The sequence below is a fragment of the Engraulis encrasicolus genome, chromosome 16 (genome assembly GCF_034702125.1).
Source record: "Engraulis encrasicolus isolate BLACKSEA-1 chromosome 16, IST_EnEncr_1.0, whole genome shotgun sequence".
NCBI lineage: Eukaryota > Metazoa > Chordata > Actinopteri > Clupeiformes > Engraulidae > Engraulis > Engraulis encrasicolus.
The window spans coordinates 39,272,924-39,296,585 of record NC_085872.1 but is presented as its reverse complement, the minus strand read 5'-3'; the positions used below and the strand labels follow the sequence as shown (position 1 = coordinate 39,296,585).

The 23,662-nt window shown below is 44.5% G+C and overlaps 1 protein-coding gene across 1 annotated transcript in view; it reads right to left on the bottom strand.

Annotated features, from left to right (window-relative positions):
* The window catches only part of vegfc (vascular endothelial growth factor c), a 42,811-nt gene that overhangs the window by 8,116 nt on the left and 11,033 nt on the right, over nucleotides 1-23,662 (bottom strand). The window contains exons 2-4 of the mRNA XM_063219573.1: nucleotides 18,080-18,293; nucleotides 17,330-17,520; nucleotides 12,187-12,326 (exon numbers count right to left, since the gene is read on the bottom strand). Of these exons, the coding sequence (XP_063075643.1) occupies nucleotides 12,187-12,326; nucleotides 17,330-17,520; nucleotides 18,080-18,293 (545 nt within the window). The remainder of the gene's footprint in view (nucleotides 1-12,186; nucleotides 12,327-17,329; nucleotides 17,521-18,079; nucleotides 18,294-23,662) is intronic.

The window sequence follows — 23,662 nt, the reverse complement described above, 5'->3', positions numbered from 1 at the left end:
AATCCACCACCTAGTCAGCATCAGATGCTTCATAAGCTTAATTTACTTAATACACAAGTGAGGGGTAGGTACCTAGGACATACAGTCCCAGGAAAAAGTTTGTACACCCTTTGACATTTCTTACCTTTCTGTCAAAATTGGTCATAAAACATGGTCTGATCTTCCCGGAAATCACAAGAAGGAACAACCAGAGTCTGCTTTAACTAATTCAACCCAAACATTTACAAGTTTTCATATTTTCATTGGCCATAAGATGTAAACATTCACAGGACAGCAAGGCATAAGTAAGTACACCCTTGCATTCAATAGGTTTTAACCCTAAATTAGTCACAATAACCTCAACCAGATGTTCCTGTAGTTGCAGATCAGATTAACAAAACAATCTGGATGTATCTTGTTTCCCTCTTCTTTAGAAAACTGCCTCTCGTCAGCAAGGTTTGTGGGATGTCTGGAGTGCATAGCTTTCTTGACTTCATGCCATATAATCTCAATTGTTTTTTTGTCAGGGATTTGACTGGGCTATTCCAGAATGTGTATTTCATTATTATGAAGCCATTCTAAAGTCGATTTACTTCTAAAGTATGGGTTGTTGTCACATTTGAGCACCCATCCTCTTGTGTGCTTCAACTGTGAGACAGACTACCTCACTTTTTGCTGTAAAATATCTCGATAAACATCTGAGTTCATTGTTCCACTGATAATAGCAAACTGAAAAGGGCCTGAGGCAGCAAGGTAGCCGCATATAATGATGCTCCTGCCACCATACTCAAAGGTGGAGATGATGTTTTGGTGAAGGTGTGGTTCTCCAGTTCTCCTCCAAACATGACATTGTGTGTTCCCCTGAACAATTCAACTTTGGTTTCAACGTTGGTCTACAGAATATTTTGCAGTAATTCTATGAAGCATATAAATGCTTTTTCGTAAACCTCAAAGGTGCAGCAATATTTTTTTGGACAGAAACCCCATTAATTTTAGATTGGCAGAATGAATCCCATTTTTAGCTATTCTTGGTTACATCTCCTCTTCTGAGTATGGTGGCGGGAGCATCATTATATGCGGCTACCTTGCTGCCTCAGGCCCTTGACAGTTTGCTATTATCAGTGGAACAATGAACTCAAGTTTATTGTGATATTTTACAGAAGAAATGTGAGGAAGTCTGTCACACAGTTGAAGCACACAAGAGTATGGGTCCTGAAATGTGACCTCAGCCCATACTTTAGAAGCAAATCGACTTTAGAATGGCTTCATAATAATGAAATACACATTGTGTAATAGCCCAGTCAAAGCCCTAACAAAAAACAATTGAGATTATATGGCATGAAGTCAAGAAAGCTATGCACTCCAGACATCCCACAAACCTTGCTGACGAGAGACAGTTCTCTAAAGAAGAGGGAGACAAGATACAAACAGATTGTTTTGTTAATCTGATCTGCAACTACAGGACAAGTCTGGTTGATGATATTGAAACTAACTGAGGGTTAAAACCTACTTAATGCAAGGGTGTACTTACTTACGCCCTGCTATCCTGTGAATGTTATGGCCTTATGACCAATAAAAAATTGATAACATGTAAATGTTTGGGTGGAATTAATTAAAGCAGACTCTGATTGTTCCTTCTTGAGATTTCCGGGAAGATCAGACCATGTTTTATGATCAATTTTGACAGAAATGTAAGAAATTTCAAAGGGTGTACAAACTTTTTCCTGGGACTGTAGGTAGACTGTCTGTAGGCCGTGTATCAATCATGCACTGCACTTCTTGGAGCAAAATGTCTCAAACAGAAAGCCATTTATCATGAAGGAATATCTTAGTTTCACTTAAAAAAAAACATAACCTCCTTGGTGGAGGTAACTATTACTCTTTCTTATGTTCTGCGTTCATTGTAGGGTTTTTTCATTTAAAATTGGTAGGCCCACATGAAAAATGGTACCCACCGTCATTGAGGTGACCCCGATATACGTAGGTATAATGGCTCCTGTTTCCACTGTGGTAGTAAGTGGGACATGAGAAAGAAATATATGACTTGGGAAAATGGTAGAGTTCAGGGCCCTGGTGGTGTGGAGGCCCTAAGCCATCGCATAGTTCGCTTATGCCTCGGGCCAGCCCTGGGTCTGACGCTGTGTGAAACAGCACTGGAGTGACTAACTGTGGCTTTGCCAGAGAATACATCAGAGGGTTTTTTTCACCTTGTCTGACCCATTAGGTATTTAATAGTGCTAATTTGTTCTCTTAAAAGTGGTGCTAAATGTTTTTGTGGTCTCTTAGAAAAGCAGTTCACACACGTAAAGCATCTCTCTCTCACACACACTACACCACACTACGCCACATACTATGTAATATGGCTCAAGTGCTGTTTGTTTACCCCCAGAGCCTTGGTTTCGCAGGCCAGTTGCAGCTCTGTTTCTTTTCTCTCAGACTGCATCTGATGGTTTGGACTGGCCCCAGCCTCGTGATTAGGTCATGTTAGCGCCACATGACCTGAATGGCTTTATCAATATCAGTTCCTTTTGCACTGATCTATCACACAGCAGGTTCAGCACTACCGCTCCCGCAGCCTCTGGGCAAACATACTGTAGCTCAGCAAAGGACCAAGACAAACTTTATTCTGGCTTCCGTTAACACAAAAACAAGAGTTGTATTTCTACAGTTCATAGAAATGTAGGCCCATGTGTGGTGTTTTTTTGAGTTCTAAAAAGGAAGAGAGAGAAGACAGAGAGAAACACTATGTGCAATGTAATGCATGGCTGACATTAAATGAGGGATTGAAGTGGCTATGAATTTTACTTACACATTTCCTATAGTGCTGTATGGTACTGATGCATTATGCTGGACAACCTATCAGTGCTGCAGCCAGCGGGGCCAACAGGAGGAGACAAAGGGGACAGTGTCCCGGGCCCAGAATTGGGTCCTCATCAATTGTATCTATTGGGCTGGGGGGCCCTTTCAGGTGACTTTGTCCTAGGCCCGGCCAAAGCTGTCAGTGGCCCTGGCTGGCGGCAGCTATAAATCGCCATGAAAGTTAAGGGGGCCGATTATCATCTGTTTAAGATATTAAGCTGTGGCCCATTGAGGCAAAGAGAGTAATATCTACCGTGTAATGCGGCAAAACACAATCAAGCCTAAATGTGCGAGACATTAATTCACCACCGAAACTTGTTGCTTAAAAAGATTAAGTTATTGTTATCCATCTCTTCCAGGCCGTATTCTCCTGATGACTCGCCTCTTTACTTTTCCCTCAAATGAGGGATGAGATATTAGGTATTATTCCACAGTCTGCCTCCTCTCTGCCAAACCACATTCATTACAGCCAAAGAAAAAGCGGGGTAGTTGTGGGGGGATGGGGGCAATGGAAAGAGATAGTGAGAGCAGAGCTATATTTGATATGCTTCCACAGAAGAGTTGGATGGGATACGGTCATGGGGAGAGAGAAAGAGAGAAACCGAGATAGAGACAGAGACAGACCTTGTGTGCGTGCCTGCACACTTGCATGTGTGTGTGTGTGTGTGTGTGTGTGTGTGCGTGCGTGCGTGCGTGTGTGTGTCTGTGTGTGTTTGCATGATCAGGATAGTTGTAGGTTGTTATGAAGAGAGAGAGAGAGAGACCGAGAGTAAGAGAACTAGACAGGGCAGAGAGAGGGAGCTGTGGAAATCACCTCGGGAGCCGTCATGGAAGATCTGTTGGGGTGAGGGGTTTACAGTAATGAAAACATATTTGTCTAAAATTAATTACAGCTTCATCTCTTGAGTCTGTCGCTCAGACAAGGAGACAGGGGTCTGAGCTATGACTTCCTGTCACCGACATCGACACGCTGTTTAGGTGCACAGATAACAGGGGAGCACAGGGAACACTCATCCCTGTGAGTGTGTGTGTATAATGTACACACTCACAAAGATGCTCTCTCTCTCTCTCTCTCTCTCTCTCTCTCTCTCTCTCTCTCTCACACACACACACACACACACACACACACACACACACACACACACACACCCATTGTCACACACACACACACACACACTGTCACACACTCTGTCTCACACATACACACACACACACACACACACACACGCACACACACACACACACACACACACACACACACACACACACACACACACACACACACACACACACACACACACACACACACACACACACACACACACACACACTGTCACACACACACACTGTCACACACTCTGTCTCACACACACACACACACACACACACACGCACACACACGCACACACACACACGCAAATTCCATTGCAGCCAGCCTGAAATCCCTCCACAGCTCAGTTAGGCTCTGTTGCACCACATTCACCTTGTGTAAGCAGCAGCGGCAGCGCGGGTCGCCGGGCCCGCTTAAATCTACAGTAGACATGGGCCTCTGGCTATATCCTCTTGCGCAGGCTCTATCCTGAGGAAATGCCAATCATGAGCAAAGCCCTCAGAGACCTGACTGTGATTTTCTCAAAGAAAGGCGGGGAGGGGTGGAAGGGAAAAGGTGGGCAGTTTCCTTGTGGAAACGAACGAAAGAGCAGGTCTTTCCCATTCTGCTGGTGATTTATGACCTCACCCTCTCTCCCCCTCCTTTCTTCTCTCTCTCTCTCTCTCTCTCTTTCTCTCTGTTCATTCTTTTCTCTTTCTTTCACATTCTGTTCTCTCTCCCTTCTCTCTGAGCAACTCCTGGCTCTGTCGTTCCCGTCACTCATTTTCCCACAATGCAGCAATGCTGCTTCTCTCTGCTGCCACGTAGCAACTGAAGATCTTTGAGCTGAGCTGACGTCCCTCTCCCTCCACCTTCTCCACACCTCCATCATGTCCTGCCTCGCCTCGCCTCGCCTCGCCTCGGGCCTGCTTTGCTCAGCGCCTGCTTTGCACCACAAGGCTGCTGCTGCGGCTGCTGCTGCTGCTTGAGACGTGAGCTTTGCCCTCCACACTGTACAGGAAACGCGGCCCACTGAGAGACAGGACGGATGTAGCCGCTAGGTTTACCACCTGAGTCCTGCCTGTTCGCCGCCTTTGTTGTTGTCAGGGTTAAAGGTGAGGTCACTGCATGGTGAGGGCATTAGCCGATCCACAGGCTCCAGGGACGTCCCCTGGGGGGGGGGGGGGAAACGGAGCCATGAGTGTGGCTGGCTGCCCTCTTCTACACTTATCTCGACCCTCCCAAGTCTCCCAAGTGACACTGGTGCTATGTTCTGTCATGGGAGTGTTGGTGAGGAGAGGTGAGGAGGGTGGGGTGTGCTGAGCCTAGAAAGGGAGGTGAAGTGTAGTGTGTGTGTGTTCTGGAAATGCTTGCAACTCCAGAATGCTTGCACTTTTTTCGACCCAGCACGTGTGTGCGTGTGTGTGTGTGTGTGTGCGTGTGTGTGTGTGTGTGTGTGCGTGTTTGTGGCAGAAACACTGTTAACCGTATTTTGTGAGCGCAATGTATGTGTGTGTGTGTGTGTGTGTGTGTGTGTGTGTGTGTGTGTGTGTGTGTGTGTGTGTGTGTGTGTGTGTGTGTGTGTGTGTGTGTGTGTGTGTGTGTGTGTGTGTGTGCATGTGTGTTTATGTGGTGCTCCCCCTTCACAGAGGTGTTTGTACTCTTGTGCTGACAACAAAAGCGCTCTCAAGCCTGAAAGCACTTGTGCCTCATTGAAAACACTATGGTAGGCTACAAAGCAATTGCGCTTCAATTCAGGATTGGAGTGCTGCGGAGATGTGAGTATAATTAAAGATTATGGTTGTTATAAAAGCAGAACCAGACCGCTGGACAATCTCTATCATGGAAGAAAACAAATTGCCAACATTCCAACACGGTTTAGCAGCAGTAAGCTGCAAATGTGAAGAATTGCCAATATGTTTTCAATTACCATATATGTAGTTCCAGTGGCTATGATAGACAATGCATCCCTGCCTACTTGGCTTAAAACGTTTAAAAAAGGAAAAACGTCTTGACATATTCCCTTATTTGAGGAAGACAAGTTACATGTGAAGCCACTCCCCCCATAACGCGAAACAGACATGTGTGATCAGACAGACGAGGTGTCTGTATAGTAACTGATGGGCCTGGTGACATTCAGGATCACTCAGAGTTTTGATTTATGGGTTTATGGGTCAATAACAGAGAGAAGCACAGCACAACACAACACAACACAACACAACACAGCACAGCACAGAACACAAAAAACACAACACAACACAGCACAACACAACACAACACAACACAACACAACACAAAAAAACACAACACAACACAACACAACACACAACACAAAAAACACAACACAACACAAGACAAAAAACACAACACCTCACAACACAACAATTTAGCAAGCTCTGCATTTGTACGTATAAAGAAACTCTAACCAATAGTTGGGATAGAGGCCTTATCTAACTAATTAAAAAAACACACAGCTTGGGGTTTGGTCGGGAAGGTCATCTGTCATTTGAAGTCTTACCTTCCTTGGGGTACAAATTAGCATATTTCAGATACAGACCAGAACTAGGAAATAAGACATTGTTCCAAATTTGCCAGAGGGGCTTTGAAAATATGTTCAGTTGCACTCTCACTAACAACGCAGATCTGATTCAAGCCAAAGAAGCCATGTTTACAATGCACATACACAATGGTTTCAGTTGCAGCCCATTTTTACCCCCTCTTTATGCCGGGTCAAATGCCTTCCAGCTAGAGTCTGCAGTGGAGGCTTGATGGAGGCATAATGCATCTTGGGTAACAGACGGAACGCTCAGTTCAAGATAATGGCCGACTGTTATCCTCAAAGTGAATCGCTTTTTTACTCAGCGTGAGACTTTTTGGGATTTCTAAATACTAGAGGCTATGAGAGCTCCTGCCTCCAGCCTTCTCTATTTGTTCTCAACTTCTTTTTTTCCAGTGGGAGACCATGGCCTTTCATGAGCCATCGCATGCATATTAGCATCATCAGCTTGAGAACCTGAGGGGGAAATGAAGGTCAAAGCATATCTGCACATGTGCGTGTGCATGAGTTAATGACACTTCCCATTTCTATACATCATACTTTCAATTTCTGTGTGTGTGTGTGTGTGTGTGTGTGTGTGTGTGTGTGTGTGTGTGTGTGTGTGTGTGTGTGTGTGTGTGTGTGTTTCAATGCGCATGTGTGTTTGCTTGCGTGCGTGCGTACGTACGGTACGTGCGAATATGCGTGCATGTATATGTGTGTGTGTGTGTGTGTGTGTGTGTGTGTGTGTGTGTGTGTGTGTGTGTGTGTGTGTGTGTGTGTGTGTGTGTGTGTGTGTGTGTGTTTCAATGCGCATGTGTGTTTGCTTGCGTGCGTGCGTACGTACGTGCGAACATGCGTGCGTGTCTATGTGTGTGTGTGTGTGTGTGTGTGTGTGTGTGTGTGTGTGTGTGTGTGTGTGTGTGTGTGTGTGTGTGTGTGTGTGTAATTCCACTGGCACTTCAGCAGTCCTTGCTGATGTGGACCACCCTGTTAAGTGTCTGGCAGGAGTTACCATGCTGTAATCAAATGGTTGAGTTTATATGAGGGCAGATTTTTCCCTGAGAGTGATCACGGTATGGTATACACCTACACTGAGAGGTGACAAGTCTACTCTGCTGTCCTGCTTCGTTGAGGCATAAATTAACAATCACATCTAATCAGTATGATGAAGTCAGAGATTTAAATTAATACCTAAACTACTGCTCGACTCTCTGTAAAGGCTGAAAGTGTTCATCCGGATTCATATACAGGTAATACTCAATGTAACAGTTTGTAGTAAGCAACTGTTTGTGATATATTAGGTTGTTACACTGTGGTCAGAGGCCAACATCCCAGGCACGCTAACGGCTTACCCATGTGGGCACGGCTTGGATAAATATCTCTAAGGTATTGTGTTTTGACACTGTCTGTGATTATGTTGTCTTCATTTAACCACAGCCACAAACACTTTCTTGGATTGCATCACCAGTCATAAACATCTACCAACAATAGGTACTAAATGTCAAATAAGTTGAAAACTGATGCCAAATCAAGTAATAGTGGTCAAATTGCGTGTTGACACACACAATAAGACAATCACTGAGTGATGAAGTAATTTTTCTATGAAATACAACCTCTTCCAACTCATACAAGGCGCCTAATGAAAATAAATGAAAGTCCATAGGCTTAGAACACTGTGCTCCTCGGTCTCTCCGTAAGTGCCACTGTCTCATTGAGTAGTGTAATATATCTGGAGCTATCGAGGCCTTTGCCCAAATTGTTCAAGTTACACAGTGAGTGATGCACTTCCAGCACAATCAAAAAGGCAGCTATTACAGTTAAGGTCTCGACTCTTGTAGATTGTCCAGCAAATCTCGTAAAAATGGGTTCCAGGCTACATTTCAGAAACTATGGTTGCATATGCAAAGCAGCCTGCAGGGATTTTCAGACCCTGATTCATGGACTTCTTGGAGTAAAAAAAAAAGCACGATAGGCCCACTTCTGTGACTCTCTCTCTCCAACGGTGCGCAGAAAAGCGAGCAAGAGAGGAATGAAGCCAGTGTGAGTGTCGACCAAAGAAAAACACAATTTTAAAAAGGGGGCTGGTTTCACTGTGTTGTTCCGAGTATAGGAACACATCTGCTTTGTCTTAAGTGAGGACTGGCTACGCGAGCTCTCGCAGAGAGATGTTGCTGAGACCCCCTCACTCCTGTTATTGCAAATCACTATGACAGGAGACAGTCTGGGAGGGGAAAATGTGATGCAGAAATATGAAATAAATATCAAACAGGCCCCCTTTCCGTCTCAACCTAGCACGGCACTCTACCCCACCAAATGGGGATCAGTGATGAACAAGACTAATGGAGGTTTGAAACCAAGTCGTTCATCATTGCCCCGCTCCCACCGGTGCCGAGTCATAAACTCATGTAACCGAAAGGTGCACTCGAGTGTCACAGACAGCCTCAAAATGACAAGGGTGCTAACGAAACGCTTTGGAAAAAAAGATAAACACTACATGTGTAAATCTTAACCTCAAGGAATATTGATACAGTGAAGTGAGAAAAAGGAAAGACCTTACGCAATCCGTATAGGCTACCACGAAGTCATGCAAGAGTAGAAACCGAAAATGCAAAGCAGACACAGCAATTCAAAAAGGACAACAAATGAAGAGGTGGGAGGAGGGAGAGAACACCTTAACCCCTTAAGACACAGCATTATAAATTAGCTGTTACCAGAATGGCAATGACCAAGTCGTAATGTATTACTAAAGGCCCTGTGCACTGTCATAGTAGTGTAGTACTATAGTAGTTAACTTTCAATGTCTATTACAGCATGCCACAGGAGGTACGGCATGCATTAAGGGGCTACCTGTAAATACCATCCCTCACGGAGCTGTTCAGTTTCTTATTTTGCCAGAGCCCCAGATGGTAGAGCCATGTCAGATGGCTGTCTCTAGGCTGTCTGATGTCTGCTGCGGATCTCTAAGCGATGCTGTAATCACCCTGGCCCTCTCTCAACAGGACCATCTGGGAACCATCGCACTGCTGACTGGCCTCGTCTCATCGCTCTGTCCTCACCACTGCAGGGGACTCCTTTGTGACACAGTCCGTAACCCGTCCAAGTTTTTTTAATTTTTCCGTTTTTTGTGTGTGTGGCGATTGTTGTTATTTGGTGGTGCTTTTAGAGGGTTTGTTTATTGCATCCGATGACAACTTTTGGAGGCTTCGTGATGTGTATGAGATGAGTCACGTCCAGGCATGCTGGCACGTGTCGTGAACGGCCAAAATAACCGCTAATAACCGGCGGTAAACATTGACTCAACACATCCCGCTGCAAAGAGCAGACACAGGGATGCGAAAGAAAAAGCCATGGCTGGATGCGAATGTGGCCACACTTGATATGAAACAGATTGATATTTCATAATATTGTCAGGCGCTGTCTTACTGAAATGCATGGCATATGGCAGATATGTGCTCTGAGCAGTGCTTGACTGCAATGCACTGTGTTTTTTCAAGAAGTGTTTCTCCCTCGGCATTCAAAACACATCTCTGAGCTGTAATCGATATTGCACACACATCATAGGTTATGCCTCTGCACCCAAAGGATGCCCCCCTCCCTCAGGCTCTCTGTCATGACCTCACGATCATCTTTTTGTAACAGTTTACTGTGTGATTCTCACAAACCCATTTAGCTAAGGGTCTGGACGGCGACTATTTTGCTGACAGGACTCGATGCTTTAGCTGTTTGGGTAAACGTCTCTATGCTTAGATTCAAGGGGGGCTTCTGCAAGTGTTTGCTGCTCGGACTTTGGTTATGGAAGAAGTACTGCACGTAAACACCCCTGTTGGAGATACCCCCCATCACCATACATACAGTACATTCGAATGCACATGCTGTATGAACTGCTGGAAGCTGTCAGGTAACATGATGTATATTCATGGACCAAATTGTGTGCAAATGTGTGCATTTGTACAGTATGTGTATGTGGTGACACTTTATTTTAGGGATACATCTATTAGCACTAATACATACAATGTGCCTGTATAAGTAACGTATAAGGCATGTACAAAGCAAAATCAAACATTTGTTAGGCATGTATTCACAAAGGTCTTGTTCATGCACAATAAGGGATTTATTACCAATTTAACCTTAGTAAGGACCTAGAAGGCCTTAGCGTTTGCTTAGTACATGCCTTACAAGTTAATGCAGGCATTAACATTGTATGTATTAGTGCTAATAGATCCCTAAAATAAAGTGTTACCGTGTATGTTTACAGTATGTGTATGTGCATGTGCATGTGCATGTGTGTATGTGTAGCCTATGTGTATGTGTAGCCTATGTGTATGTGTATGGTTGTGTACAGCATGTTTATGCGTCATAAAATCACAATCCCTGTGTGCATGTGTTGTGGTGTCCCCGTTGCCCAGAAACAGAAGGACACACGCATTGAGCACTGAAGTGAGAATGGGCAAGGAAACGGCTACTCATTGCACATAAACAGTTACTCCAAGACAGAGTGTAAAGGATTAGACTTCTGGGCTGTTCCTTCCTATTTGGCAGTAGTGACTGAGCCTGCACTTTGTGTGTGTGTGTGTGTGCACGTGTGTGTGTGTGTGTGTGTGTGTGTGTGTGTGTGTGTGTGTGTGTGTGTGTGTGTGTGTGTGTGTGTGTGTGTGTGTGTGTGTGCGTGTGAGAGAGATAGAGCCGCAGCAAAAGAAAGAGGGGGAAAAAAACCCTGAATCAACCCACCATAACTCTGTGGCTATAAACACACAAACACACAATGCACAATGTTCCTCTGCTTCTGCCTCCACCACCTCTAATGACTAAAGCACAGTTCATCAATCCGTGCTGTATGCAGGATGCTCAGTTCATCAACACCCTTCATTGTCCCTGAGAGGGAATTCCTGTTGTACATACGGACAGGGGCGGATCTAGCCGTTTTGGGGCCCTAGGCGAAATATAAAGATGGGGCCCTCAAATGTCATTATATAGACATAAAATTCTGTGTTTTGGTGCTATTCAAGTGTTTTGTCTCACAGATCTTTGATTACTTTCTTACATAAAGTGACACATTAAGATCAAACCTGCATTTTTTGGTGTTTGCTGCGACTGTTGTGACAGTTGGGGCCTCTTTGGAGGACAAATTTGGCCGGGGCCCTAGGCAATTGCCTAGGTTTGCCTAATGGAAAGTCCGCCTCTGCATACGGCATCACATCAACACACTACCCGGGAAGTCCTCCCGCAGGACAGGAAAAAAAGGTGTTGGCTTCATATCTTCAAATAGATATTTGAATATCACTACTAAGCTACTGTATGCCATTGACCTCCGATGCATCCAAGAAACACACGCAGCCCTGGGAATGGGAGGATTCAGGGGTAACTGGGAAATTTAAAACGGGTGATTTTGGAGAGAAACAGGCTTTTCTTGGGTCAGGGTCTTGAAACTCAGGCCAGCCTATTTGGTTGTTCGATGTGTGTACTGACCACAAGTTTGATGTGTGGTCAGAATCCCTTGTTGAGTGTATTCAGTTGCTCAGTGTGTTTTGTCATGCTTTTCCTCTGCCCAGTCCTTACAGGCATTAGATCAGAATTGCTTTATGAGCTGTTGAAACTGTGTGCATGCACCAAGGTGATACTTGTGGGATGCTTGTGGAATGGCAAAAAAAGGATCGTAGTATCCGAAGCAGCAGATATGCACAAGAAACACAGCAGCAGGCACAATAAAGGTAACACTTACTCTGGAATTGCCCGCCGAATGATGGAATGCACTTGTCTGTAAACGTCCAACTTTGACAGGCATCGGCACATTGTGTGATTGGCAAAGCTGATGGTCACTGGCTTTGTACCTTGTTTAATCGGCACTGTGATTTCAAACAGCTGGGGGAAGAAAAGAAAGAAGGAGATAGAGAGTTACAAAAGGAAAACAAAAGTACACATTCTTCAATGATCACATTCATTGCAAAACACTTTTTTCCCTTATCAACCAAACCACACATAATAGTTCAACAGAGTCTCCATGCTTTTGTTGTTGTTTCTATCCTGCACTACAGTACAGCGAGCTAATACGACTGACTTGTGGGATACAGATTGCATCCAAAACCCACAACGATAAGAGGGCCTAAGCACTAGATGTTGTGAAACTGCAAACTCACAAGGCCCTCTCGAAAAACCACCGTGTATACAAACACTTAGCCGCAGCTCCTAGCAGGCCTGTTTGGAAAACACAACGGTGGCCAAACGTGCTAACCAAAGCATTTGTTTTTACACGCACGCACAAACAGAGATAAATACAGCAGGCTTGCTTTAATTTGCCGATGATGTCAAGCATTGTAGACTTCCGCATGGGGGGGAAGACTGGAAAACTGCTCGGCAGAGAGATTGGGAGCGGTCGGCCGGTTTAATTTGCCTGTGGCGGGTCACCATGCGTGCATATGCTGTGGTGATGAGAGGCTTGCGCTGGTAGAGCATGTGTCATCTGCATTCATTAGCACTGCACTGACAGGTTATCTTAACTTCAAAATGGCTCCCCTCTACAGAGACGGAGCTGGCAACATTTCATCACATATAACTAAATTTTATTTTTTTTCTTCCTGCTCTCATTATGTTTAAATTTTAAAAATCACACAAAGTAGAAAAGATTCCAGCAGATTGTTTTCCGTGCTGGTGAATTATGCTTTCAACACTGAGGCTCATTAGAAACCCAATCAGTCATTCATTACAGACAAGACCAAGAAGGAATGTGCTGTGCAACAATACCCGATGAGTCATTGTATATAAATATCCCCTCTCGCTGACTCAAAATATCTGCCTTCAATTTAAAATGTTACCAACCCCCGGTGAAAAATATGTGATGCATACTGTATGTGGTGACCCCAGAAAACCCTTAGGGCAAGGAACTGAGCACAACTTGCCTGAGCTGTGTCACAGTCGAACACAGTAACTGTTGCGGTGTTAATTCAAAACTTATAGAGTTCATTTAAGTCCAAATGATGTCAAATCAACTCTCTAAGTGTTAAATGAGCACTGCAGAATTTACTGTGAAGAAAAGGCTCCTATAGTTAGAGGCAGAGATTTTGCCGTTGGCCTGCAGCACCTTGTCCGGGTGGACCCTGTACTGTGGCAGCACAGTCTTGTGGCCACCTCACATGGCTTGGCATGCATGCGTTGGCACGACAGGGATTGTGGATTTAGTATTTAGCCCAAAAGACCTTGGCACACTTTTGTCTCAGTCCCAGGGTTGCCAGATTGGGCTGTTTCCCCCCCAATTGGGCTGCTAAGGATGGCCTTGTGAGGGATTGTGCGTCTAAGGGGGTTTTGAACATTTTTTGGGCTGGAAATCATCAGCCTCATCTGGCAACCCTGCTCAGTCCAGCTCTTTATGTCTCAAAACACCTTCATGTCAATGGGCATTGTGTGTGGGTGTGTTTATTTGTGTGTGTGTGTGTGTGTGTGTGTGTGTGTGTGTGTGTGTGTGTGTGTGTGTGTGTGTGTGTGTGTGTGTGTGTGTGTGTGTGTGTGTGTGTGTGTGTAGTAGGCAAAGAATGCTGTTCAGCTGGCATGTGATTGAGTATGCATACACTTTCTGAGAGTCTGGAATTTACCTAGTATTGCAGTTCCATATTCGCTATATGTTATTTCAACCAGGTGAGGGTGAGCAAATCATGGAGTCTTTCTGTTCATCTCTCTCTCGCACTCTCTCTCTCTCTCTCTCTCTCTCTCTCTCTCTCTCTCTCTCTCTCTCTCTCTCTCTCTCTCTCCTCTGCCCTCCCTCCCCCTCTCTTCCTTCTTTTCTCTATTTCTCTATGCCAGTACCCACCAGCCAACATTTACGCACAAGGTGCGTCACAAGTCTCTAATCACACAGCCATCTATGGACAACGCCCTCGTTGTGCACTGCTCCACAGATGAAAAGGCGACGGGCCAGATTTTCTCAGGATGGCCTCCATCAGATCAGATCTGCTCACTCACACTATACAGTAGCTTACACAGCCCCCGCGGCTGCCCTCATTGACAGCTGCTATACTTTACACCTACCGCTAATCAAGAACAATAGAAAAGCAAACAAACTCTGGCTATCAAAGGCAAGGGCCCCAAAGGAGGCGTCTGGGTGCATTGGTGGAAATACGAATGCACAATGGTGCATAATGGCTACATAATGACCGAGAGAGAGCTAAGTTACCCAGCAGAGCTAGTTGTTTGTTGGATTGTTTGTGATTTTGTCGCACTGCTGTGTTTATTTTTTCAAATATAATTTCAGCTCGCTGTCACCAACAAGGGGCAGTAAGGTGAGAGAGAGAAAAAAGAACAACAGCAAAAAAGTGTTTTTTTTAGGCTGACATTTACAGCCAGCCCACTGTGGCGCGCTCATCCTCCTGCTGAGACAGGGCTCAGGGGAGCAATAAAACTGACCTAGTAAATCTGAATGTGACTGGCTAGACGTGCTGAAGAACACGGTCAAATGGCTGGACAGGTAACATAAATTATGGGCACATTTGTTGCGGAGTGTTGCAGAGAGGGAGGCTGCTGAGAAGATGAACCAACATGGGCGCAAGTTTTAGCAAGGTGTCTGTCAAGGAATTGTTTATTGAATGAATACATACAGTAGATGTATATATTTGTGTGTGTGTGTGTGTGTGTGTGTGTGTGTGTGTGTGTGTGTGTGTGTGTGTGTGTGTATGTGTGTGTGTGAACATTTTTTTTTTTGCTGAAGCTGCATAAACTTGCATGTATTCTATAAGGAATAAACTTTCCTGTCTCTTCATTTTGTCCTTGGCAATGCATCTCACAACATTAGCGACCTTGTTCATGGAAAAGGCGATTTTGAAAAAAAAGTTTGAAAAAAAGTTTGATGTAGTCCATATGTTTTATCAATGCAGATCGAGTGCTGAGCAGGAACGTTGTCTAGAGTTACAAGAATGAGTGATATCTCACAGGGCATCTGTGTTTTCTGTGTGTTTAGTTTATGATGTATATTTATCCTATGTCTCAAGCAAATAGAAAACAGAACCTTTGGTCCACAATACCCTTGAGGAAAAACTAGGTTAAAAAAAAAAAACAACTACATACAATAAGTCACTGGAAGACATGAGCGATTCTAGAGACTATGGGCAATATTGTAAATAATAAATGTTATACATACATACACGTAAATATAATAGATAAATATAATGAGGGGTAGCGGGACTTGTAACATATGCAAAGCCAGCCACACATCAAATTCCCCCATTGTTGCACAGTTCACACACATGCAAGCGACCTTTGCACAGGCGAGAGAGGAGAGAGGAGATTTCGGTAAGTAAAATCCGACCCCGGATCAGACGGACAAAAGCCAACAATGTCAACGTGGACGTGGAGACCTTGACCAGGGGAGTGTTTCCTGTGCAGTGTATAGCAAGGCCTTATGTGTTGGCAGACCGGGAAGCTGACAGGGGGGGTCAAAGGGGTCAGTTATCCCGGGCCCAGGTAGAAAGGGGGGGGAGGGGGTTGTGGTCAAAATTGGGTCCCCATTACATTGTATGTATTGGATGGGGGGGCCTTTCAGATGACTTTGTCCTGGGCCCAGCCAAAGCTGCCAGCGGCCCTGGTGTCGGCAGCAGGGGCGCCGTGTTCTCTAAATCACCCGGGGAGCATGGAGGGGGACCTAGGGCTGGCCCCCTGGGGTCACAGCCCACCCAAAAGAGGGACGCCAATTAGGAAATGCCTGCTGGGTAATAACTCAGAGACGTGACCTCGCCACGCTGTCCCACCATGGAGCCTCTGTGTGTGTGTGTGTGTGTGTGTGTGTGTGTGTGTGTGTGTGTGTGTGTGTGTGTGTGTGTGTGTGTGTGTGTGAGTGTGTGTGTGTGTGTGTGTGTGTGTGTGTGTGTGTGTGTCTACGTCTGCATTTGTCATATTTGCTTTGTGTTTGTGTGTGTGTGTGTGTGTGTGTGTGTGTGTGTGTGTGTGTGTGTGTGTGTGTGTGTGTGTGTGTGTGTGTGTGTGTGTGTGTGTGTGTGTGTGTGTGTGTGTGTGTGTGTGTGTGTGTGTTTGTCTACGTCTGCATTTGTCATATTTGCTTTGTGTTTGTGTGTGTTTGTGTGTGTATGTGTGTGTGTGTGTGTGTGTGTGTGTGTGTGTGTGTGTGTGTGTGTGTGTGTGTGTGTGTGTACGTTTGCATGTGTGAGTGTGTGTGTGTGTGTGTGATTGTGTTTGTGTGCCTGACCCTGTAAATCAACAGGACTTTGGGTGAACCCATTCAACAAACATGCATGTAGAACTCAACTGAACTCGCCCCCTGCGAGGTCTATCATATTGACCAATAGGAAGTGAGAAAAGGACCCCAATGGTGCATATATCTGTTCACACGGCTTTGCATACTACATTATATCCGCTCATGGATAGAGTGGTATGTGATGTCTGTATTCACATGTTGAATGATTTTCATAGTTGAACTGTTAAGGACACACAAACACACACGCACATACACACACGCACCACGCACATACGCACATACGCACGCATGCACGTCGTACACACACAAAAACACAGATGCAGACGCACACATACACACACAATTATCAGTCTTGGAGAATGTCAGTAGAGAAAGCAAGGCTCTGAGTGACTGTCCATTTGGGGATTCCTGTGTGTGTGTGTGTGTGTGTGTGTGTGTGTGTGTGTGTGTGTGTGTGTGTGTGTGTGTGTGTGTGTGTGTGTGTGTGTGTGTGTGTGAGTCTGAGTCCGTGTGTCTGTGTGTCTGCGTCTGTGCGTGAATGTGTTTGTGTCTTTGGGTGCCTGTGCATTTGTGTGTTTTTGTGTGTCTGTAAAGTCACAGAAAGAGACAGACACAGCATGTCTGCAGTGTCGTGTGTGAGTGGTGTGGTGTGATGTGACGCACGACTCACTGTCTTGCTGATGTAGGAGGTGCTGACGTTCATACACTGGTGCTCCTCGCTGTTGCAGCAGCCGCCACATCTGTAGACAGACACGCAGGGGGGTTTATAGAAGGTGTTTGCAGGCGCCCCAAACTCTTTCCCCACATCTAAACAAACTTCGCGTGGCATGCACAGGGTCTTTCTCCACTCTGTCTCAATACCTGTATGGATGTATGTTGAGAAAATCAGACAGGAAGATAGAAGATGCATTAAAAACCGGCAAGGAGTTCAAAAGACCAAACAAGTTCAACAGAAAATGTGTCCTGAGAATGATCTATCTAACAAATACAATAGTGCAAGACCTTTGCTCAAATTTGGAATTGATTATGAAAGTTACAAATAACTGTCTAATGTTAACATTATTTGAAAATGGTAGTGATTGTTATAAAGTCAGATGGACCTTGTTAATTCCCTAATGGATAAATGTGTGTCATTATCCGTTTCACAGGACATATTTTGACCACCTTAACATAAATATTGTGATCTCCCGTGAATCATTGTACACATCTTAAAATAGCAGCCTGGATGTAAAACATCTCGGCCGCGATGTCGACGAGTTGAACATTTTGTCCAAATACATGTCCATCTCATGTAACAAAAGTCCACTAAACACAAACAAATTACACTGAGTGGCCAGGGTTTCCTCTAAACATTGAAATGTTTTAATCATTACTGTAAAAAAAATGTGACAGCAGGCAAACAAGGGGAAAAGTTACTCACTTTTAAGAATGTCGAAGTTGATATAAGCTGCCGCAAATGTGAGTGGCTCGTCTGAGCGTGTCTCCGTGGAGACGTGGTCCCTGAGAGCGTAGCGAGCGCCCCGTTTGGAGCGGCACTTGAGCATGGTCCAGTAGCTCGGGTAAACAATCCGCATGAGCTCATCCACGCTGGACACGGACCGTAACCTCTCCTCCAAGTCAGGCTCTGGGTAGTCCTGTGGAGACGGGAAAGACCTTGTGAGATGACTCAACAATGACCAGGGGACACAGTGAGTGCGTTTATATGCAGTTTAGTATCCCCAATATGATCGGGACATGAAGTATCCCGAATTTGAGTTTGAACACGTAAAGACCTTTTCCCAACTTCAGTATCCCGGACAAGCCCTTATTCGGGACTTTGAGAAATGCTAGATGGAGTTTTCCGACAGCCGGGATACTGCCGCATATAAACACCTTATCCCGAATACCTGGGCTTCCCATAGAACGCTGTTGCTGGTAAACAGGCTACACGCATTTGAAGAGAATTCCATAACGGCCAAGAATGTAGACTGGTATATATAACCATTTGTACGCATATAAACACCTTATCCCAAATTTGATCATAACCGGGATACTACCTCATATTCGGGATAATGAACTGCATATAAACGCACTCAGTGTCTGTGGAAGCTCGCCACAGTCACCTCAGGGGAACCCCCTCATGCTCTCTGAGTGCCAGGACTTTGGCATATTTATGACCTAACACATAGACTTTCATTAGGCAATAAACTATCACCTATGGTTTTATTAAGGGGAACCTTAATAAAGCCATAGTTGAGTTAAAGCAGAACACAAGAGTTTTAAACGAGCCAGGTTATATGTGCCAGGTTATATGTCATAGACATGGTTAACGTCTATTGAAATAGTTATGACTGAACATAATCAACATACATCTCTGACAGCGGGTGAAATAAATGGCAGGCCCACATTTCCAGCATCACAATACTTCGAGCTCTGTCATGGTCTCAGTAAGAGCACCAGAGGAGTGACAAGACAGAATCATACTTTGCCCCAAAGTCATCTCCCCTCCGCTGTATATGTCAGCATTGAGTACAAACCTGACTCAGGTCCCAGCGTCACTTGATCTCACAGTAAATAGTACCGTTTCAGAGACATCTGTCTGTCAGTAATTGTTGTGCTAGACCAGTGATTCTCAAAGTGTGGTCCGCGACAGAGCTCAGGTGGTCCTCAACAGGATTTCCACTTTTCCAAGACAAGCTAGCTCTGGGCTATATTTGTAACATTTTCATATTTTCAACTCAATAAGACAGGCTTGTAATGTGAATAAAAAGCAAGTGATCTGCACCAAAATGAGCAATGTCAAATTAGCACCCATCAACTGTCAGTTCAGTTGATTGGTGGTCCCTGAACATTTTTGCAGGGGACAAAGTGGTCCTTGGTCTGAAAAAGTTTGAGAAACACTGTGCTAGACAATAACCAGCAGCAAAATGGGACATAGTAAGTCATTTTGGAGTGCTATAACAATGTGCTTGATCTGACCGACTCACAGGCCTACTGACCTTGACGTGTGAATACATTGTCGTACATGTTGTCACTAATGCACAATGTCTCTGTGACGTGTTCACATCCAAACAGCTGTAATGTCGCATTATACAGTGTCACTGTGCTGAGCTATTTTGAACATGGCCTTTGTGTAATCTCACTTGACTGAGCACAGTGAGGCAGAGCCAGCTGCAGCCACGTACTGTACTGAGTGTTGTCAGTGCTGGCCAGCGTGCTCTGCCTGAAACAGACAGCACTGCTTACTCAGTACTTCAGTGAACAGTTCGTGGGTCCCTGCCAGGACGCTCAGATGAAAAGATCTCAGTCTGTAGCTAACACAGTGCATGAACTCTCACTCACTCACTCACTCACTCACGCAGGCAGATACTGTCTCTCTCTCTCTCTCTCTCTCTCTCTCTCCTTCTCCCTGTCTGTCTGTCTGTCTCTCCTTCTCTCTGTCTGTCTGTCTCTTCATCTCTCTGTCTGTCTGTCTCTCCTTCTCTCCGTCTCCCTGTCTTTCACACGTACACACACGCACACACACACACACATACACTATGCATAGTCATGCGCACACACTTACATTGACACACATAAATGTGCAAACACACAGACACAGACACAAACACACAAGCACCCCCCCACACACACACACACAGACCAGCGCATGTGAGAATGCATACACAGACTTGCATCAACATTCATAAATGTACATCTACACACACATTCACACATGCTGTGTGAATATGTGAAACATGAGCAGCACTGTCTGTGATCAGCCAGGAGTCAATGATGAAAAGTAATACCGCTGTGTAGGACATTCCAGGAAGCATGCCCAGTTACCTCGATAACTGATCCCCCCAAAGATAGAAAAAAAGCTCCCTTCCTAAATTGTCTCCTAAGTGTCAAGAAAGAAAGAGGTGGGAAGACATGGAGAGAAAAAAGATGAAGTGAAGTATAACTAGCCTCCCAGTGTGTTCTTAGTAAAAAAATCTTTATCGTAGCTGTTCATCACATTTTATTAGTCCTAATCAACGCACACCACAGAGAGATGATTGCAATAGTATGACTGCAGCTCCCCAGGGTGAGAAAACACTACTGCTTGCACCACCATGTTTACGCACGTTATAGCAAAATGGCTTGGAAATGCTCTTCCTTTTCTTGACCATGGCCAAAAGATACAAAGAGTCGATGGATGCACAGAGATAAAGTTCTTGGCTTTGTCTCGGAATCTGAAACCAACGACCTGTTGTATAGAGCCGTCACTATACACATCGAGGGTCCATTGAGAAGTTAAGCGTGTTTGGTTTCTTCAGTTTATTTTCGTTAAACTCCAGGGACGGCCCCACTTCAATTTTTTCATCCTCATGTTCTAGCTGAAGAATTCAATTCAATGTATAGACCCTCCTTGTCGTTTCTCACTGCACACATTCAGCACCGCTAACCATGTATATTTATCGTCTCAGAGGTTGTGACATGGTCCTTGACACTGTGGTTAAAGAGAAGTTTCATGTTTCGTTGAGGCCGTAATTCACTGTAATTACTTCTGACCCCAGTGAATGGCCTGGGAGCGGGGATCTTCAAACAAACCGGTGGGCTAGCTCCTTTCACTGGGGTGCCGTGACAAAAACACTATGCCTGTCCAGGTCTGTGCCCAATGAGTTCAAGCAGAAAATAGCAATTACTCAAACGTGTGAATGGTCGTGTTTTCAGACTACCTAATACTTGAGATGAACTCAAAAATGATGGAGTGAAGGGGTGCTGTGGTACAGCACACTAATTCACCCATCCTTAAATTGGTCCACTGTTTGAAGGCCTGTGACATTTACCAACCCTTCTCCATCTCTTTCTCCCACTTTGCATCCTGTCAGGGTTTCACTAAAAAGGCCATGAAAAAGTGCCAGTGAACTGTCAGGAGCTGATCAAAGAGAAAAATAGGCTTAATATTTTGAACTAGGAAATGTTAGTGGCGTAGCCTCTTACTGCAGATGGGCCTATTCACTATTTGATGAAAATACATAAAAAATGACGTAAGTAGCAGATTAAGACATAGCCATTATAATTTTGGTGACAGTACGATTATAACATAGTCTCTGCGGGGTTTAACAACAGCCTGCAAGTTAGCAGACCGAGTGGCCTCTGCTTGTAAATGTTATGTGTATGATAGTAGGCTTGTGAAGGAACATCTACACAGAATGAAACAAACGAACAAAGAGGTTAGTGGGCTGACATCCCCCACATTTGAGTGAGAGATTGCTGTCAGGGTCAGATTACTGCATGGTCCTACTAGGCCCAGGCCCAAGGAAAAAAGGGGGCCCTGAAGCCCAGGCCTCTATTGTAACTCAGCCGCCAGTTTTGGCTTATCGAATAGGCACGGAACATCTCAATCGTAAAGCAAAAAGTGGTAGCCGAGTCGAGCTGAGTCAAGCTGTAGACCTACCAGAAAACCGGCAGTGGAAAAGAGCCATGTGTTATTATTCTCATATTACATTAAAATCACACTTTTAAAGACTGAATTTTCAAAAATTCTCAGAGAAAATTGCCCAAACCAAAGACTCACATCTGGCCTAACGCCCTGAATGATTTTGTAAACTAGCTACAACCATTGAAGAGGGCTTTTCTTCTCATTTGACCCAGGGGCCAAGAATCATAATCCATCCCTGATTACTGTGGTTTCTGATTGTGTTTGAAAAAGAAGGTACAATGATTGCCGAAATCTGAAGTGGCGCTGCTATAATTGGACAAAATGACAAGTGCACAATAACTAATTTTACTCTTCAGTATTTCCACTGTTACACCAACATGGTGGGTATAATGTGACCTGATTTATCACTCAACCTTATGAAATGGAAATTTACCCACTAGCTGGAGTAACAAACTTTTGGGGCCTAGCCACTCTCAATGTCTTCAGTCACACCTTACCTCTATGTGCTGTCTGAGTAGACACACTAAGCAAACACATTTATAGAATAAGGGCCCAGACACACAACTGTTTTCAAGATATTTTTTTTACAGAAAATTGCCATGCCATTTCTCCCAGACAATTAATTAGCAATACCAGTTTAATTCTTTCACAGCTGACTCACAGAAACAAATAGCACAATAATCTGGCCCTCCATTTCACAAAATACAGCTGCCAGACTTAAAAGAACATCTTGTGAACATGCAGTCAGACTGGAATCCACCCAAAAGGAACCTTTTATCATGAGTGTCAAACCAGAGGAATCATAATTTTTCATATTTGTCACTGCACAAACACACAATTCCCAAAATGTAAGGCGGTACCAAATATAAATATCTTTATCGTAACTAGCCTGATATCATTTCAGCTGTCAGATGTATAGCGACCATCGAGTGATGCTGATGCCAAGAGACAAGGCCTGCCTTTTATGGAGTTGCACTTTAGAGACTGCCCTACGCTAGAGAAGCAATCATGTTAAAAAGAAGTCAAAAAAAAAATCAGACATAGCACAGTATTATTCTGAGGAGGCTGTGTGGGACTGTCTGACATAGAAATCGCCAGCTTCCAAGAAAACTGTTCTCACCAAAACACTCATATGAGGTGGAAGAATCCAATCCTTGTAGGAAGCAGGCATTTCTTCCCACATGCACTCCCCTCTCTTTCGTCCAGGAAGCTTAAACTATACTGAGAGAGGGAGAGAAACTGTATGCAGCTATTGTGTTTGGCTTCGTCCATGGCTTTGTTTACAATGGTTCCTGAGATAACCGGTTAGTTTCCCTCCAGAAACAATGGGGTGTCTGGTGTGTGTGTGTGTGTGTGTGTGTGTGTGTGTGTGTGTGTGTGTGTGTGTGTGTGTGTGTGTGTGTGTGTGTGTGTGTGTGTGTGTGTGTGTGTGTGTGTGCGTGTGCGTGTGCGTGTGCACATTTGCATGCTTGCCCTTTCTGCATGTAACTCTTATTCTGCGTCTGTGGCTCATGTATTTCACAGTCCCAGGTCACACACTTTGAAAACAATGCACTATTTTTACTGACTGATTATGTCATTTTAAGTACTTCATTTTGGTAACAATACATGTTTAAT